The sequence below is a fragment of the Onychostruthus taczanowskii genome, unplaced genomic scaffold (genome assembly GCF_017590055.1).
Source record: "Onychostruthus taczanowskii isolate IOZ18803 unplaced genomic scaffold, ASM1759005v1 scaffold19, whole genome shotgun sequence".
Lineage (NCBI taxonomy): Eukaryota > Metazoa > Chordata > Aves > Passeriformes > Passeridae > Onychostruthus > Onychostruthus taczanowskii.
The window spans coordinates 12,791,306-12,809,192 of record NW_024499128.1 but is presented as its reverse complement, the minus strand read 5'-3'; the positions used below and the strand labels follow the sequence as shown (position 1 = coordinate 12,809,192).

The following is a 17,887-nucleotide window of genomic DNA, read 5'->3' as shown; positions in this document are numbered from 1 at the left end:
CTCTCTCTGCAGGTCACATTCAGCAAAGAAAACATCTTTGTCAGGGCTGGGGACGTTTTCAGCATCCAGCACAACGCAAGCTCGGGCTCGTTCCTGCAGTGCCACCGCAGTGCCACCTCCCTGGCCAGGAGGAACTCCTCTGAGCGGGCACTGGGCCTGTCCCCCAGCCCAGTGGATGTCCCCAGCACGGCATGCTCTGTGCGGGTGAGTGCAGGAGCCTAAAGGAGAGATGTGGGATCCAGGCAGCTCTTCCAAATGCGATTATTACATCCAAGATGTTACAGCACTCCAGGGTATGGGTGACAGAGCCTGTGTCTACAGCTGTCAGCTGCAGCTGCAGGCAGGCCTGGAGAGCCTTAGCTTAGGTTACAAATGTGTTATATACTCTTCTTTGCTGAGCATCTTCATACAGCAGAACCAATCTATACCTTAACTTTTATCTATAGCCTGTCATAACTACTATAATTACCATATTCATGTCACTATTCTCCAATCACTAAAAGTTAGTACATCACAGTTTAAGCTAGACGTTGTTTTTCAGTTTTCTTGCAGTGGACAATTCTGAGACCTTTTTTCTACTTGCAACATCTGCTGACTTGTTTGCCTGTGCTATCTTTCTGCTTGGTAAAAACATCTTCTTGTTTGAGGTGGGTTTATCCTTTGCTCTAACTCATAAAAACCCCCTTCTAACTAACACACCCTTTGCTTCCTTGGTTATCTGGTAAGACTGGCTCAGCAATTCTTTTCTTCTGTATCAAAACTTGCTTCCATCTCTGTTCCTTCCTCAGCTTCTGCATTCGAAAACTTTTCTTCTGAGCAGAAAAGAATGTGAGACAGTCAAACTTGCCTCCTTCCCATCAGGTGCGCTACGCCGAGGAGCAGCTGGTGCCGGTGCTCGGCGCGCAGAACGCGGGGCTGGAGCAGCCCGGGCTCTACCAGCTGCAGGCCAGCGCGGACAACGGGCTCTTCCGTGCCAACCTGTCCTGCCGCTTCCGCGTGGCCTCCCGCGTGTCCGGCCTGCGGGTCATCCACCCGGCCCCCCAGGGCTCCAGGCTCTACCTGCCCACCAACCGCACGTGGCTGCTGCTCAAGCTGTCCTCGGGGGTCAACGCCACGGCCGGCTGCCTGGGGGACAACCGCACCGTGCCCTTCGTGGCCGGCTGCCCGGCGGCCGTGGCCTCGCTGTGCGCCAGGGAGAACAACGACACCTGGTTTGCTGTGCTGCAGCTGGGCGGCCTCGGCGAGGGCCTCAGCACCCACGTGCTGGTGGCAGAGAACCCGGTGAGCTCCCAGAACATCACGGTCACCGTGAAGGTGGAGGAGCCCATCCGCGGGCTGAGGGCCACGCCCGACCCCGAGAGCAGAGTGCTGCTGAACACGCGGGTGGTGAGTGTTGGTTTGCCGCTGCTCCGAAGCCTCCCCTGGGTGGGTGTAGCCCTGCCCTGGGGCTGGCAGGGTGTGTTTGCCTCGGGTAGGGGGGCACTGCTTGCTGCTAAGCTGCCAGGCCGTGCGCTGCTGCGGGCACAGCATGTGGCACCAGCACTGGTGCTCTCCAGCAGGAAGGCAGCTCAGCTGCACGTCCCCCTGGAGCCCCTGGGGCAAGGCAGTGCCTCCTGAGAGGGATCTCTGCCTGTCAGCTCCCCAGGACACTGGAGGCCTTAGGAAAGGCCAGCGTTTACCTTGTTTTGCCTTGTCCAGGTAGTTGTTCCTTGAGGTGTTTAGATTTGCTCTGCTTAATCCTTACATCAGCTGGCTGAAGCTGTAGAGATGTTTTACCTCTCCACATCTTGGAGTTCCTCTGGTGTTTGCAGTCTTGTTTTTTCCAGTCCCCCATCCCCAGAGCTACAGCCCTGGGAAGCTGCTCAGTAACTGCCCCAAATGCTCTGTACAAGCTCTGGCTGCTTCTGGCAGATCCTGTGCCTGCACCTCTCAGTCTCACCCTTCCTGCTGCCACAGGCTGCTCAGGAGGCACTGTTGGAGTGAGGAGGGACCTGCCCTCTCCAGCCCCTTCACTCTTTGGGTCAGGCACCATCCCTGGACGAGGGTCAGAGGCTCAGCTTACAGGTGTAACTAAAGCCAGGCTGTTTCTGCAGAGATTTCAGAAGGTTTTTTAGTCAGCAAGAGGGACCTGATCACAAGAGCAGAGTGCTGGGCTGTGGGAGCAGGGAGTGTGGGTCTCCTCCCAGCTCTGCTGGGGATTTATGGAGTCAGGGTCTGCATTTCTCCATCAGCAGCAGAGCCACAGATGATCTGTCCCCTCTGTGCCATGCTCTGAGGGCACTGCAGCTGTGGGAGCCTCCCAGTCTGGCTCTGCTCCCTCTCCAGTTCAGCTGGAGGTCTCCTGGGAAGTGCTGGGCATGCTTTTCTCTTGCACTAGTGTGAAATGTTCTCGTGCCTTTCAGAGCTACATCCCTGTGATGGAGGCTGGGTCAGATGTGACTTTCCGATGGACAGTAGATGATAAGCCATCTTTCACTTTTTACAATGTTGTCTTCAACGTTATCTACCAAAGCCCAGCTGTGTACAAGCTTTCGGTAAGCCAAGGCCTTTCCCATGACACCATTTCACCCCTGGGTTTCCATCTCATCCCATAAACTCCTCAGGAAAAGCAGCAGGGAGAGAAGGCAGAGTTGAGTTGAGGTTTTCACTGTGCTCGTCTGCTGTTTCTCACGGAGCTGTTCTTGCAAATGCAAATAGTTTCTTCTACCCCTACACTGCTGTGCTGTGTTCCTCCTCTGTGCTTTCTCCTCTTTTCTCCAAGCTCCCCTTTCTGTTCATGGAGTGTTTGTGTTTCCCCCTCCTCCCCAGCAGGAATTAGCAGGGAGCCTCTGCTCTGGCAGGCAGGAAATCTGGATTCAGAGCCTGGCAGAGGCAGGATGCATCATAAGACTTCCACAGGCAGGCCAAAGCTTCTCCCACCAGCTCCTGTGTCCTCTGCCCTGCTCTCTTTCTCCTGGTGCAGACTGGAGTGCTGGGTTTTGCCCTGGCCCTGAAGGATGGAGCAGAGTCTGGGCCAGGAGAGCTGTCTGCTGTGGAGCAGGAGCTGATCTCTGGCCAGCACATCCTTGTGTGTCATGCCCTGCAGAGCCTGCTCTGCTCCAGGGTGCTGGATCTGCTCTCAGGGTGTCTCTTGGCCTCCTGAGCAGACACCAGCCCAGCCCTGAGGCCGTGCTTACACTAATTTGCTGGGTGCAGCACTAATTTGCTGAGTGCAGCACTAATTTGCTGAGTGCAGCACTAATTTGCTGGGTGCAGCACTGTGCTGAGGGCCTGGGCCGCTTTCATTTGCAGAGCTGCCAAGGTGCCATTAGCCTGGGGGGCTCTGGGTTCAGTGCAGCACATCCACAGGAGCCCAGGCACGAGCTGCTCTTCCCTGCTGGGGTAGGAGGTCTGTTCAGTGGGTTTGAGCCACTCAGCTGAGAGCAGCTCAGCTCTCCTGCAGGTGAGAAGGTGAAGATGCTCTGTCAGTGTTACATGCATAGAAAATCATGAGGATTCTGCTCTACTTGTGTCATTCTCTTCAGTCCCTTGTGTCCCTTTCCCTCCTCTGCCCAGCCTTGCTGTCCCTCTCTGTGCCCACCACACCAGGATCCTGGAGCTGCACTTGGTGTGCTTGGTTTTATGAGCCTCTCCCCTCCCTCCTCTGTGCTTGAAACCATTTCCTGCCACTCTCCTGAGGAATTTGGGTGGCTCTTGTCCCCTTGGTGGCAGCAGGTACCTGTGCTCAGCAGCTGGAGCTGCAGGGCACATCGGAGCAGGCAAAGGGGCAGCTGGCAAGTTCAGAGCCTCAGGATGAGAAGCTCCTCTCTCTCCTTGTCCTCTTGCTGTGGCACCAGCCCTTCTTGGACTGGCTGCAGTGCTGAACATGTGGCCACTCTCTCTGCCCTGCCCTGCTCCCTTGCCCCGTGGTGCTTCTTCAGTCCAGCAAAGCCCCGCTCCGAGGGCAGCGAGGGGACCCCAAACCCATTCTTTGTCCCGCTGTCCTTCCCAGCTCACCGCCTCCAACCACGTCAGCAACTTCACAGTCAACTACAACGTGACGGTGGAGATGATGAACAGGATGAGGAACCTGAGTGTGGTGGGTGCTCTGCCAGTGGTGCCCCAGAACAGCAGCGTGGATTTCAGTGCCCGGGTTCACGTGGACTCGGCTGTGGAGGCTCTGTTCCTGTGAGTCCTTTGCTGCCTGCCCAAACTCAGCATCTTTCTGTGCACATCTTGCCTGCACAGTTTCTCCTCCCAGGGCCAGCTGGTCCCTCTCAGCTGCTGTTTAGTTATGTGAAATCTCTGTGAGTGGGGGTCAGTCACACACCTGTAATTCAGGCTGAAATCCTTTCCATTTAAAGTGTTAGGACACTGCTTTAATTTGGGTTCTTCCTCTTCCTCCTCTCACCACAGCTGCTGCTTTGATACTTGGCATTCTGCTTCCTATGTTTTTTTTGGAGAACCCAGCCCTGACCTGAAAGCCAAGCCAGGATTCCTCTGGGATTTCTGGGATTCTCCTGTTGTGCAGAGTAATGTGGTTTGCCTGTTTCTCCAGGTGGGATTTTGGAGATGGTGTCCAGGAGACGTACCTGTTCAAACCTCCCTACAACAAGTCTTTCCTTGTTCCTGATCCCAATGTCCATGAGGTTGTCATTGAGCACAACGTTTCACACATCTACCAAGACCCAGGTATGCTCAACAAGGCTCTTTGGGGAAGAAGGGGCTCAGGCATTTTTGGTCTGAGGGGTGTACAAGGCACCTTCCAAAACAGCCAGGGCTTGGAAATCATTGCCTGGTTCCTGAGCAGACAGCTGGAGTGACTGGAAGTCTCCAGCAGTTGCCATCCTCTTTAACCCTGTTTCCCAGGAAAGTCTGGCCACGCTGTAAGAAGCAGGTCCACCACACTCAGCCCCTTTTTGGGCAGTCTCAGCAGAAGGACGAGAGGCAGGCAAACCCCAGGCTGGTGGGAGGGGTGGGCAGCAGGAGGGGTCTGTTCTGTGGGTGAGTAGGAAGAAAATCTTTTATCTCTACTTGTTGGACTGTCTCCTTTATTGATGCTGGTACCCATACACATGAGCTGGTGTAATTCCTGCTGGTCCTGGGCTGGAGCAGGGCAGCCCAGAGTGTGCACAGCACAGGAGCAGAGTGTCCCCTGCAGCCCCTGTCACAGCACTGAGAAGCTGTTGACAGGCACATCCTCACCCTGCCCTTGTTCTTCCCTCTCCCAATGCAGGAGAATATGCCCTGATGGTTGTTGTGTCCAACCAGTATGAGAACCTCACCCACGTGAGCCCAGTCCAGGTTCACAGTTACCTGACTGCCGTGAAGGTGGAGGCAGAGGAGGATGTTCTGGTGGTGGGCCGGCCGCTCACCTTCCGAGCCACTGCCCTGCCGTCCCCGTACGGCGTGGTGTACACCTGGGACTTTGGGGACAGCTCCTCCCTGCTCACAGAGCCCCAGCCCACCGCGACCTACAGCTACCCCCGCCGAGGGGTGTACAACGTCACCGTGATGGCCAACAACACCGTGAGCAGCGTGGAGACCGTGGAGTGCTACCAGGTGTTCGAGGAGATAACGGGGCTCCGCGTCTCCGCCGACGAGGCCGCAGAGCAGGGAGCGGCTGTCACCGTCAACGCCTCCGTGCTCACTGGGGACAGCATCACCTGGATATTCGACATGGGGGACGGGACAGTGCTCAGGAGTCAGGTGCCAGTGGTAGAGCACGTGTACATAAAGGACATCAACTGCACCGTGAACGTGACAGCTGTGAATCCTGTGAACTCTGTCTCCCAGGCGGTTCCTGTCCGGATATTTGTCCTGGAAATACTCAAAATAGAGCCTGCTTCTTGCATCCTGGAGCACCCGGACGTGCAGCTCACCGCCTACGTGACGGGGAATCCTGAGGAGTACGTCTTTGACTGGACTTTTGGAGACGGCTCCTCCAATGTCACAGTCAGCGGGGACCCTGTGGTGGTGCACAACTTCACCCGGAGCGGGACATTCCCGCTCACCCTGACCCTCTCCAGCAGCTTTAACAAGGCTAACTACTTCACCAGTGTCTGTGTGGAGCCGGAGATCCTCAACGTCACCCTCCTCCCTTCCAAACGCTTTGTGAGGCTCGGGGAAGAGACCTCCTTCCAGGTGAGTGCCGTGCCTCCCTACCAGTACCGCTACCGCTGGGATTTCGGCAACAACGAGTCCGCCAGGTCGAGTGGGACTGAAGTGACCTACACCTACAAGAACACTGGGGTCTTCCTGGTCACAGTGACCGTCTCCAACAACGTCTCTTTCAACAACGACACGGCGTTTGTGGAGGTCCAGGAGCCAGTTGGGGTAGCAAAGATTGAGTATAATGGGACGGATGTTCTGGAGCTGAACCAGATCTACCTGTTCTCTGCCAGCATGAATGGAACCAAAGTGGGTTACTGCTGGGACTTTGGGGATGGCACTGTCCAGCCTGGGCAAGTGGCCACCCACTCCTACAACAGCACAGGCCACTACAGCATTACAGTGATGGGGCAGAACGACGTGAGCTCCAACGAGACCACCATTGATGTCACCGTGAAACGACGGCTCCTTGGCCTGACCGTCAATGCCAGCAGGACAGTGGTGCCACTGAATGGGTCGGTGAGCTTTGTAGCCACCCTGGTGGCTGGCACTGCCATCCGCTACTCGTGGATCCTCTGTGATCGCTGCACTCCCATCCAAGGCTCCTCCACCATTTCCTACACCTTCCGCTCCGTGGGCACGTTCAACGTCATCGTGACGGCCGAGAACAAGATCAGCTCGCTGCAGGACAGCATCTACGTCTACGTCCTGGAGCAGATTGAGGGCCTGCAGGTGGCCAGCACTGACCTGGTGGAGGACATGTATTTCCCAACTAACAAAACACTCCATTTGCAGGCCGTGGTGAGAGAGGGCACAAACATCTCCTACAGCTGGGTGGTCCAAAGGGATGGCAGTGCTGTGCAGACCTTCACTGGGAAAACCTTCCCCTTGAGCATCCTGGAAGCTGGGAACTACACTGTCTACCTGAAGGCCACCAACATGCTAGGCTGTGCCACTGCTAACAGGACACTGGAGTTCATTGAAAGCCTTGGTGTCCTAAAGCCCTATGCCTTCCCCAACCCAGCTGCTGTTAATGCCTCTGTGAACATAAGTGCCACCATAACCAGTGGCACTGGTGTCACGTACGTGTGGTACCTGGAGGATGGCTCCTCTCCTGTCACCTCTGAACCCTTTATTATACACTCCTTCCAAAGCCCTGGAATGATTGAGGTCATTGTTGGAGCAGAAAACAAGCTGAATGCAACCAATGCCACTGTTTCTGTGTGTGTGGAGGAGGCCATCGAGGGGCTGAGTATAGGGACAGCAGAGCTGGACTGCAGGTACGTCTCCTCAGGCTCCACAGTGGTCTTTGAGGGGGAGCTGCAGAGGGGGACTGAAGTGACCTGGCTGTGGGAGGTGCCAAATGGCACTCTCAGTGGCCAGTCCGTGGCAGTCACGTTCCCCACGGCAGGGTGGTACACGGTGCATCTGAACGCCTCCAACGACATCAGCTGGGCTCTGGCCAGCAGGAACATCTCGGTGCTGGACAGGATTCAAGGTCTGGAAGTTGTCACCAGCAAGAAGGTGGTGGAGCCAGGAGAACAGGTCACCTTTGAGATCAGGATGCTGTCAGGTACCTCTGTGAGCTACCTGGTGAGCATTAGTGGGGACTACTCCGTGGTGCTCAACGGCTCCAGGTACAGCCATGAGTTCACCAAGAGCGGCGATTACCTGGTGACCGTGACCGTGCAGAACCAGATCAGCATCGCCCACGCCCAGGTGCTCATCTCTGTCCTGGAGCCCATCCAGGACGTCAGGCTCCTGAACTGCTGCGAGGAGGGCATTCCCACGGGCACGGAGAAGAGCTTCAGTGCCCGCGTGGGCAGCGGCTCCCGCGTGTCCTTCTCCTGGCAGTTCTGCCTATGGAAGGAGCGAGGCCGGTCCGTGGTTGCTGCGTCAGGAGACAGAGTTTCCTATGCTCCAGAAGCTGCAGGGCTGCTGGAGATCCACCTCACTGCCTTCAATGACTTGGGAAGTGTCAACATCACCAGAACCATCCAGGTGCAGGACCCCATAGTCCAGGTGTCCCTCAGTGCCACCAATGCCTTTGTCAACAGGACGGCGCTGTTCGAAGCCGTGGTGGTGCCCAGCAGCAGGAGCGTTGAGTTCTTGTGGAGCTTTGGGGATGGCTCTTCCACTCAAACCACCAGAACTGCAGTGGCCAACTATTCTTACCTGAGCCCCGGGGATTACCTGGTGGAGGTGAACGCCACCAATCTCATCAGCTTCTTCATCGCCCAGCTCACTGTCACCGTCAAAGTCCTGGAGTGCGAGGAGCCCGAGGTGGAGCTGGCCCTGCCGCCGCAGGTGGTTATGAAGAGATCCCAGAGGAACTACCTGGAGGCACAGATTGACCTCCGAGGCTGCATCAAGTACCAGACAGAGCACCTGTGGGAGATCTACCGAGCCCCCAGCTGCATGAACTTGGATGACTCCAGCAGGATCCGGCTGCCGAACGTCGACGTGAACAGGCCCCAGCTGGTTATCCCAAAGCTCGGCCTGGAAGTTGGGAACTACTGTTTCATGTTTATTGTCTCCTTTGGAGACACCCCGCTGTCCAAAAGCATCTTTGCCAATGTGACTGTGATCCCGAGCAAGCTGGTCCCAATCATTGATGGGGGGTCATACCGTGTATGGTCCAACACCCAGGACTTAATCCTGGATGGGGAGAAATCCTACGACCCGAACTTGGACGATGGGGAACAGACCCCGTTGTTGTACGAGTGGTCCTGCACATCCTCCTCCAAGGTAAGAGCAGCCTTGCCCATCCAGAGGGACCATTTGGGAGCTCCAGCTCCACCACAAACATGTCTGGGGTGGAACGGTGTCGAGGGAAGCTTTTGTGAGCATCTTTAATGGAGCTGCTCTGGCAGGAGGGTTGCAAAGGTTCAGCTCCCAGCTCAGGATGATGATACAGAAGTTGGTGTGAGGTATGGTGCAGGGCAGAAGGGCTGGCTCTGGGAGGGAGGCATGGGCATTGCTGCTTCCCTGGCATTGGCCTCTGCTCCCGGTGTCAGTGCTGCTGCTTCCATGCACTGGGCGTGTTACGGAGCTGCTGATGCAGCCTGGGCTCTGGTCCCTCTCCCATTAACAGTTAAATGTCTCTAATGCCATCAGGGGACAAAGTTAGACTTTGGAGAGGTCAAGTGACCACAGCCTGTGCTCATTAGCAGGTCACTGTCCTTGTGCTGCAGTGATCTGACCCTGCGCTGATGGAAGGGCAAGGGAGAACTGCCTGGCAAATCCCGATGGGAATCCACCTCAGCAGCATTTTTGATTGAATGTGGAACTCTTTTGCTTGTACAATGTCATGTTTTCTAGCTTTGTCTCAAAATGGCAAATTTGAAGTGTGTGGGGATTGGACTTTCTGGTTTAATGTGAGCTTTTTGTGTTGCTTGGCAATGTTTGTAAGGTATTTAATGAAGAATTAATTGCTGTAAACTAGAAGTATGAAACTCAAATGAAATACAGGAGTATTCCAGCTACTGTTTACTAACCTGAAGAGTAGGATAATGTGTTTTATTGTCCACACACGCCCTGTTTCTCCCACCCCAGTGGTGGCACTGCACAGCAAGCTCTGTGGCAGTGACTCTGTGTGGACCTGAATGTTTTGGCTGTGGACTAACCCGATGTGCACCCTTACCAAGGAGGGTTTGAAAGTTCTTTTCTCCTTGCAAGCAGAGCTCGGCTGCAGGGTGCTCTCTGAATTTCAGTGCCAAGGAAGGAATTGTCACAATTTCCAAAGCTCTATTAGAGGCAGATGTGGAGTACACGTTCGACCTCACCGTCAGGAAGGAAGGGATGAGTCCCGAGGCCACCAACCAAACCGTACGTACCACACACAGCTGTCACCTTCTCTGCTTGGCACAGCCACCTCTGAGGCACACAGTCATGGGGTGGTTGGGGTGGAAGGACCCTAAAGATCATCCAGTGCCACCCCTTGCTGTGGGCAAGGACACCTTTCACTATCTCAGGGTGCTCCAAGCTCTGTTCAGCCTGGCCTTGGACATTTCCAGGGATCCAGGGGCAGCCACAGCCTCTCTGGGCACCTGTGAGGGCCTCCTCACCCTCACAGGGAAGAATTAGTCCCTTTCCCAGGAAATTTCTATAGGAGAAAGGAAACTTCCTTTCCCATTCCTTTGCAATCCCAGCTCTTCTCATGCCACGGGCTCTGCCCTCACTTTACCCAGAGAGCTTCCTAAGAGCCAGGGCTCACTTTGACTGTCAACAGTTCCTCTCTTCTTACCTTCCAAGTTCTTTTAAGGGAGGATTTTTGCAGGGCACGTTGTTTATGTCCCACGAATCCCAACCCCGAGCGCGCCCGCACAGTTCCGTCAGGAACATCCATCGTGGTGCAGCTGGCAATTGGAGATGGGCTGGAAGTGGAAACTCTTACAGCCTGGGTTTGAAACCAGAGCTGTGGGATGAAAAGAAAAAAATGAAATTGATAGTCTTTCAAGGACATTCCGTACTATCTGGTTTCCATGCAGGAGCACAAAACAATGCTTCCAGTGTCGCAGGAAATCTGCAGATACTGGCGGGGGGAGCGGGGCTCCGGCGCGGTGCTGGGGAACATTTATCCCCTTTTAAGAGTCTGCCATGTTAAACAATGTCTTCATTACTGTCTTTGAATTCATAACACTAATTATGCCAGGGCAGAGGGCTCAGTCCAGTGCTGGACAAGCCCCTTTCCTCAGGGATTAAAGGAATTTAGACAGCACAGGAGTCAGAGTTCAGCTGCTGTTGTGTCTGAGCCACCGGTGCCTCTAGAGCTCTGCGAGTGCTCTGCCAGGAAGGTGTGGTGGATGTCTGGAGATGTGCAGTTAGATTCCAGCTGGAAGCCTGGAGCAACGTGCTGCTCCCTGGAAAAGGTGGTTCTTCCATCCCCACCTGGCAGCACAAGCAGGGTTTGCTGGGAATTCAGCACCGGGGACCAGAGGGACATTTCAGAAGTCATTCGTGTTATTAAAAAGTGTAAATAAATAATCCAGAACAATCTAGATCAGCCTAACTTGATGTTGGGTGGCTCTTGCAAACCACTGGTGGAACTGGGCAGTGTCAGAGCAGAGATGCAGCTTAAATCTGACCCCAAATCCTTTGGGAATCCCTTCCTGCTGTTTCTTAGCACAGACTGGGCTGGTGCAGAGCAGTTCTTCCCTGCAGCACCAGGTGCTGGGGTGTGTCCTTACCTGTTAGGTGTCTGTGTTTTGCTGTCAGACCTTCTGATGGAGCTTCTTGCCTTCCCAGGTGTTCATCAAGAGGGGAGGAGTCCCCATTGTGTCCCTGGAGTGCATTTCCTGCAAGGCTCAGTCTGTCTACGAGGTCAGCAAGAGCTCCTACGTGTACCTGGAGGGCACCTGCCAGAACTGTCACAACGACTCCAAGCTTGGGGTAAAGTCACGAGGCTTTGCTTCCCCTTTGGGGGGCTCTGGGAGAAGGGGCAGGCAGAGAGGTGGAAAGGGAAGTCCTGGACCTAAATTGCAGTAGAGACAAGGAGGGGAAGCAGTGCCTGGCCACAAGCAGGAGCAGGTGGGCCTGGCTGGGTCCTTGTGGGGTCATTCTAAGCCAAAGCCGTGAGTGGCCAGGTCTTTCCACACAAAAATCACTTTTTTTCCCTATAAGAGATAGGTAAAGTGTTTTTTCTCCCTGCTGGTTGGCATTTTGCCCATTATTCTGGTGGTTGAAGCAGAGGTGGTTCAGTCTCTCCTCTTGTGCCTCTTCCCCTGCAGCCTGTGGAGTGAAGCTGCTCTCAGAACTAGAAGTCCTTTTGCTTCCAGCAAGCCCAGCTGTCCTTGCCTGGCATTTTCTGCCTGGTTATCTCACTGTTTCTCCTGTTATCACAATTGTAGGTTTGTGCTATTAACAGTAACCACCCAGGCCATGTTCAGCTTGAAGCACATAAAACACGGTATCCCGTGGAGACTCCACCAGTCCTTCATTTATTTCCTGTGTTTTGTACTCTGTATTATGAAATATTCTGTTGGAGGGTGATGTAATTCCAGAAACTAAAGTAGATCTCACAGTGGAAATATTCCCACCAGACATTTTGGAAAGGTTCCAGTTCTTGTTGCTGTAGCACACAAGACTAAAGCTGAATTATCAACTGCAAATTTGGCAGACGCTCCCACTAGAAATCTGTTACTTTTTATAAAAGACTCAATCTGAAAACATTTTGAGGACATAACTTCAGCTTCAAACCAAACCTGTCGTGTCTCTCCCCCGTCCATCCCTGCAGAGGTGGGCAGCTCACAGCTTTAAGAACAAGTCCCTGGTCCTGGACAGAACCACCACGTCCACCGGCGACACGGGGATGAACCTGGTGCTGAGGCCAGGAGCCCTGAGGGATGGCGAGGGCTACACCTTCACCCTGCACATCACAGACCTGACCACGGGCGAGGAGGGCTTTGCCTCCATCGACCTGCTGCCCAACCAGCCCCCCGTGGGGGGGTCCTGCCGCCTGTCCCCCGAGGGACCCCTCAGGGCGCTGGAGACCAAGGTGCACTTCGAGTGTGCAGGTGAGAGCGCCTGCCAGCCCCCCTGCTCCTCATCACAGAGCTTCCCTTCACCCCAAACTCCTGCCCCGGGGTGCTGCTGGCCAGGGCTGGGCTCAGCAGCGCTTTGGACCACGAGCAGCTTTGTGTGCCCGAATTGCGGAGCTCCCGAACTCCCCGGAGCGGGCAGGCAGTTTAAAAATTCCTAACCCCTGTAGGTGAGTGGTGATATCTGGGCCAGGCCACTTCTTGTGGAAGGGAGTGGGTATTTCAGTGCGGGAAAAAGAAGATGGTGCCCAAAACTGAGTCACGGTATGTGGGAAGAATCAAAAGACAGAGCAGTGGGGCCGTGTCTGCTGTGTGGGCTGGATGTTCCCACCAGAGCCACCTTCCCAACCAGCTGCAGAGACAGCAGCAGTGAGCCCAGCTTTGGAAAAGTGGCCTGGCCGGTGTCCCGTAGCCTTGGGCCAAGGACTAAGTGCCTCTGGAAACCAGATTTCCCCAAATGATCAGTGGTAGAGATTAGAACTGTTTGTGCACAGTGCCGGGAAGCCACGCTGGGAGGGGATGAGCCCTGCTGCTTCCAGGGGGAGCAGCAGAAACGTGTTCAGGGTCATGGGGGGTCTCACTTTGGTGTGTTTTGAGCTATCCAGAATAATGCTGGAATCAATTCTTCTTTGGAATGGTGAGAATTTCAGCCCTTAGTGGTTGTTTGTAAGCTGAAGTGACAGACACAGTGGCAGTGCCAGCACCTTCACTGGGGCTCACTGGCAAACACACAGTGAATTTCCCAAATGCCCAGCTCCCATGAAACTCCCAGTAATTCCTGGCAGCTCCAGGGAAACTTTTGTGCAGGCTTTATCCTGGACCCAGCTGTTTCTGAGATGCTGAACTGCCAGAGGCTGGACCTCTGTCTAAAGTCAGGCTTCGCAGGGCTTTTACAGAAGCTGTGGCTTTTGTCAGTACTGTTCCCACTCCCAGCAGAGTTATTCCGCCTTTTTATTTCGATCATGAATTTTTCATAATCCCTTTAAATGTTACAGAGCCCAAACACCCGAGGAGAAACCCCTAAACATCACAAAAATTCAGAGGGAATGAAGGCACCCATCCAGCCTGATGGGAGCTGTCCTCATTCTGGGGACAGTCTGCCAGAGCAGGGGACCCTGGCTGGGACAGCAGGTCCATCAGAGGATCCTGGAATGGTTTAGAGCGATCTTCAAAGCCCATCTTACCCCTTGCCAGGACACCCCCCACTAGTCCAGGTGGCTCCAAACCCCGTTGGTGCTGCAGGGCTGAGCAGGATGTGGGAGCTGTCCTCATTCTGGGGACAGTCTGCCAGAGCAGGGGACCCTGGCTGGGACAGCAGGTCCATCAGAGGATCCTGGAATGGTTTAGAGCGATCTTCAAAGCCCATCTTACCCCTTGCCAGGACACCTCCCACTAGTCCAGGTGGCTCCAAACCCTGTTGGTGCTGCAGGGCTGAGCAGGATGGGCAGGGGCAGTGCCAGCTCCTCTGGGGCAATGTCAGAGCTCTGTGGGCTCTCCTTGCAGGCTGGCGGGACACGGAGGACGCGGAGGGGCCGCTGGTGTTCATCCTGCTGGCCTCGCGCCGCCGGCCCGGCCACTTCCACGAGTTCTGCGTGTACAAGGGCAGCCGGGCCGAGCACGGCGCCTTCCTGCCCCCCGGCTTCCGCGAGAGCGGCTTCCAGGTGTCCGTGGCCGTGCTGGTGCAGGACCAGCTGGGAGCCACCGTGGTGGCCGTCAACCGGTAAGAGGCTGCTGGGCTGGCCCCCGGTGCCCAGCCTCGGCTCCCCTCAGGTCCCTGTGCCGGTTTTGGGTGTAGGGATGGGCTCCTGGAAGGGGCTGTTGGCAGGAAAGGGAGGGGAGGCTCAGCAGAAGGGCACGCAGAGAGTTCCAGGTTTTGTGGATGGTTGCTTGGTGGGGAGGTTTTCCCAGGAGTTCACTGCTTTCGTAGAATCGTGGAATTGTTAAGTGGGAAAATCACCGAGTCCCAAGGCTGGGCTAGTGAGGAGCCAGGCTGCAGGTCTGGGGTGTTTCTTGTGCAAATGGGGCACCAGGGCAGCAGCAGCAGTGGGTCACCCACCTGCATCCCCTCCTGTCCCTTCCCAGCCCAGCCTGCACTTCACCCAGATCCCTCTTTCCTTGCAGCTCCATGGAAATCGGCCTCCCCGAGGGCTTCCCCAGCCTCTCCCACTGGCTCTACAATCAGACTGACACTGTGCTCCAGGGCTTGGTGAAACAAGGGGACCCTCAGCAGGTCATTGAGTACTCCCTGGCCCTCATCACCATCCTAAATGAGGTAACACAGCTCCTTCTGCCCAAGAGGGGCCTCCAGAAGTCCTTGCAGTCACCAGGAGAATTGTTGGGCCAGATTTTGTACGATGATCTCTGTAGGCAGGGCAGGAATTTGGGGCTATATTCCTGTTTCCCTGCCCAGGAAGAGACTGCTGCACACCTGGAAGGCAGGCAGGGATGATCCCCGTGGGCACAGGCACCCTGCTTAGCAGGATAAGGACTGCACTCCAGGTACTAGTTAGCTGCTGAGTGCCAGGCTGTTAGGATAATTGCTTGGAGAGCAGAAGTGACACTGAGGAAGTTCTGCTGGAAAACCAGCTCATTAGATCCCTCTGGGGAGGAGCAGAGGCAGGAGATGGGGAGTGCAGGGAGCAGATGACTCCAGCTCAGCTCAGCAGCCTCTGAAACAGACCGTGTTACTCTCACTGCACCTTCCTGAGCTGCTGCTGTTGTGTTTTCCTCCCCAGTACGAGCGCTCCGTGCTGCTGGAGCCCGAGGCAGGCCAGGAGCTGGAGCTCCGCACCCGGACCCGCAACAACATCACGGAGACGCTGAACTCGCTGAAGGTGAACACGGTGGACGACATCCAGCAGATCTCAGCTGCCCTGGCCCAGTGCACGGTACGGCCTGGCCCCTCCTCAGCCTGCAGCTCCTGGCTCACCGCGCTCTCCGCACGCACACGGGGGTGCAGCGTCACTGTCCTCCCCCTCAGGGCTCCTGTGGTGACGTGCTGGGTGCTGCCAGCTCTGCCCCTGGCAGCTCTGTGCTGCTCCTCTGCTTGGCAGCTGCAGGAGAGGCCTCCACGGGCTGGAGAGAATTGGAGAACCGTGGAATGGTTTGGGTTGGAAAGGATCTTAAAGCTCATCCAGTGCCACCTCCTGCCATGGCAGGGTCACTTTCCGCTGTCCCAGGCTGCTCCCAGCCCCAGTGTCCAACCTGGCCTTGGGCACTGCCAGGGATCCAGGGGCAGCAACAGCTTCTCTGGGAATCTGTGCCAGGGCCTGCCCACCCTCACAGGGAGCAATTCCTTCCCAATATCCAATTTAATCCACCTTCTTTCAGCTTAGAGCCATTCCCCATTGTCCTGGCCCTCCATCCCTTGTCCCAAGTCCCTCTCCAGCTCTCCTGGAGCCTTGAGGCACTGGAAGGGGCTCTGAAGTCTCCTCAGAGCCTTCTCTTTTCCAGGCTAGACACTCCCAGCTCTCCCAGAGCAGAGGGGCTCCAGAAACATTGGAATAAATTGCTGGGGGAGTCACAGAACCTGTGAGGACAGGCTGGGCTCACATCAGGAGTAACACAGGTGGAGCTGCTTTGGGCCAGGGGCTGATGCTCCTCCCAGCCCTGTTTCTGCCCTACAAGATGAGAAACCCCTCTCTGCCTTGCTCTGCTGCTCTCTGAGAGATCCTGGCAGTTTGCAGCCCCCATTCCCAGTGCTGGGGCTGGTGCCTGTGGATTTAGGAGGGAAAAAAGCCCAGTTAGGTAATGCACTTATGCTTTGGTGCTCAGCCAGGCTGCTCTGGCTCCTCCTCCCTCCCTCCCTAATCTTTATTTTAGGGACTGGTCAGGTTCCTTGGCCCTGGCTGTGCTTCCCCTGCAGCCAGGTCAGTGGTGGGCAGGCACTGCATCCCACCCACAGAGTCCTGAGCTGCTCCCTTCCCTGCTTCTGAGCCTGCAGACCTCAAAAATCCCTTTTTTCTGTTCCCCTCTGCCCAGGGTTTGGGGTTGAGCACATCCCATTCCATGCTGGAGCAGTTTGTTTCTGTCTCTCCCACCTCCTCCTGCCTCATGACTTGGTTTTGCTATGGGAGCTTAGGTCCAGAAATAGAATTTTTATTCCATGGGGAAAGCTGACATTCCAGGATTACTCTGTGCTCTGGGCTGGAATGAAAAGCTTAGGAAAACAGTACTGCAGAAATTCCCAGGTGGCTGAGACAAGTGGAGCTCACAAATTCCTTTCCTGCACAAGTGTCCATCAGGGCTGGTACATCTGTGATTTTTACCTACAAGGGAGGGGAAAAATCAGAATTAGTTTCTCCTGGAGGGATAAAAAAAGAATCTTGGACTTTTTGGTCGATTCTCCTCCCTGAGTAGGAGCTGCCCTTGGGTGGTTCCTCCCCATAACCCAGTGTCTTCCCCACCTCCCTGATTCCTGACTCCGACTCACACAGTCTGTCCTGGCTTCTCAGAGCTTACAAATAAAGCAAAAAAGGGGGAATTCGAGACCTGCAGATGCTGTTTTGATTCTTCACCAAAACATATGGTGAATCATGGCTGAATCCTATGATGATTAAAAGAAAAAAGATGAATAAGAGCGAGGAAGGGGGTTGTAACAGCTTCCATGTGTTCCTCAGTCCCTCCCATCCAGCCCTGGAGAGTGCAGGAAGCTCCAGGCCATGGCTGGAACATTCTGTTTCTTGGACACATCTGGGAGCAGAGGGAGGGACATCCATCATGCCTGAGTGGCAGGACTCCTCCCACAGCCTTCAGGAGGATTTGGACACCGAAATGGACTCAGTTGGGGCTGAATCCTGCTTCCATTGGAGGTCGTGGAGGGGATGGAGGAATCCCATCCACTCCTCCTGGTTGGTTGCTGTGTGTGGTCCCAGAGGGGAGGTGTGCCTGGTCCTCACAAGTGCACACCAGGGAGCAGGAATTTAGAATCACAGAGTCCTAGAATGGCTTGGGTTGGAAGGATCAGGTTGCTCCAAGCCCTGTCCAACCTGGCCTCAAACAGTTCCAAGGATGGAGCAGCCACAGCTTCTCTGGGCAGCAATTTCCTTCCTTTATTCCTCTTCCCAACCCAAAATCATCCTCTGCCTGCCTGTACACTGGCACTTTGGAATGTCATGGGAGGCAGATGGAAGAGTCTTGGGGCCACCAGCAAGTTGCTGGCCACTGTCAGTGTGGGTTCCTCCCTTTATTCCTCTTCCCAACCCAAAAGCATCCTCTGCCAGGCATCCTCTGCCTGCCTGTACACTGGCACTTTGGAA

The 17,887-nt window shown here is 55.3% G+C and overlaps 1 protein-coding gene across 8 annotated transcripts in view; it reads left to right on the top strand.

The window, feature by feature from the left end:
* PKD1 (polycystin 1, transient receptor potential channel interacting) overlaps positions 1–17,887 on the top strand; it is an 83,913-nt gene that overhangs the window by 47,663 nt on the left and 18,363 nt on the right. For 5 of the 8 annotated variants that reach the window (XM_041401396.1, XM_041401399.1, XM_041401393.1 and 2 more), the window contains 12 exons: positions 13–204; positions 862–1,386; positions 2,403–2,534; positions 3,992–4,167; positions 4,538–4,671; positions 5,216–8,838; positions 9,769–9,918; positions 11,338–11,481; positions 12,326–12,605; positions 14,133–14,349; positions 14,751–14,901; positions 15,365–15,517. In XM_041401396.1, the coding sequence (XP_041257330.1) occupies positions 13–204; positions 862–1,386; positions 2,403–2,534; positions 3,992–4,167; positions 4,538–4,671; positions 5,216–8,838; positions 9,769–9,918; positions 11,338–11,481; positions 12,326–12,605; positions 14,133–14,349; positions 14,751–14,901; positions 15,365–15,517 (5,877 nt within the window). The remainder of the gene's footprint in view (positions 1–12; positions 205–861; positions 1,387–2,402; positions 2,535–3,991; positions 4,168–4,537; positions 4,672–5,215; positions 8,839–9,768; positions 9,919–11,337; positions 11,482–12,325; positions 12,606–14,132; positions 14,350–14,750; positions 14,902–15,364; positions 15,518–17,887) is intronic. The other 3 variants (XM_041401394.1, XM_041401397.1, XM_041401398.1) reach the window with 3 other exon arrangements.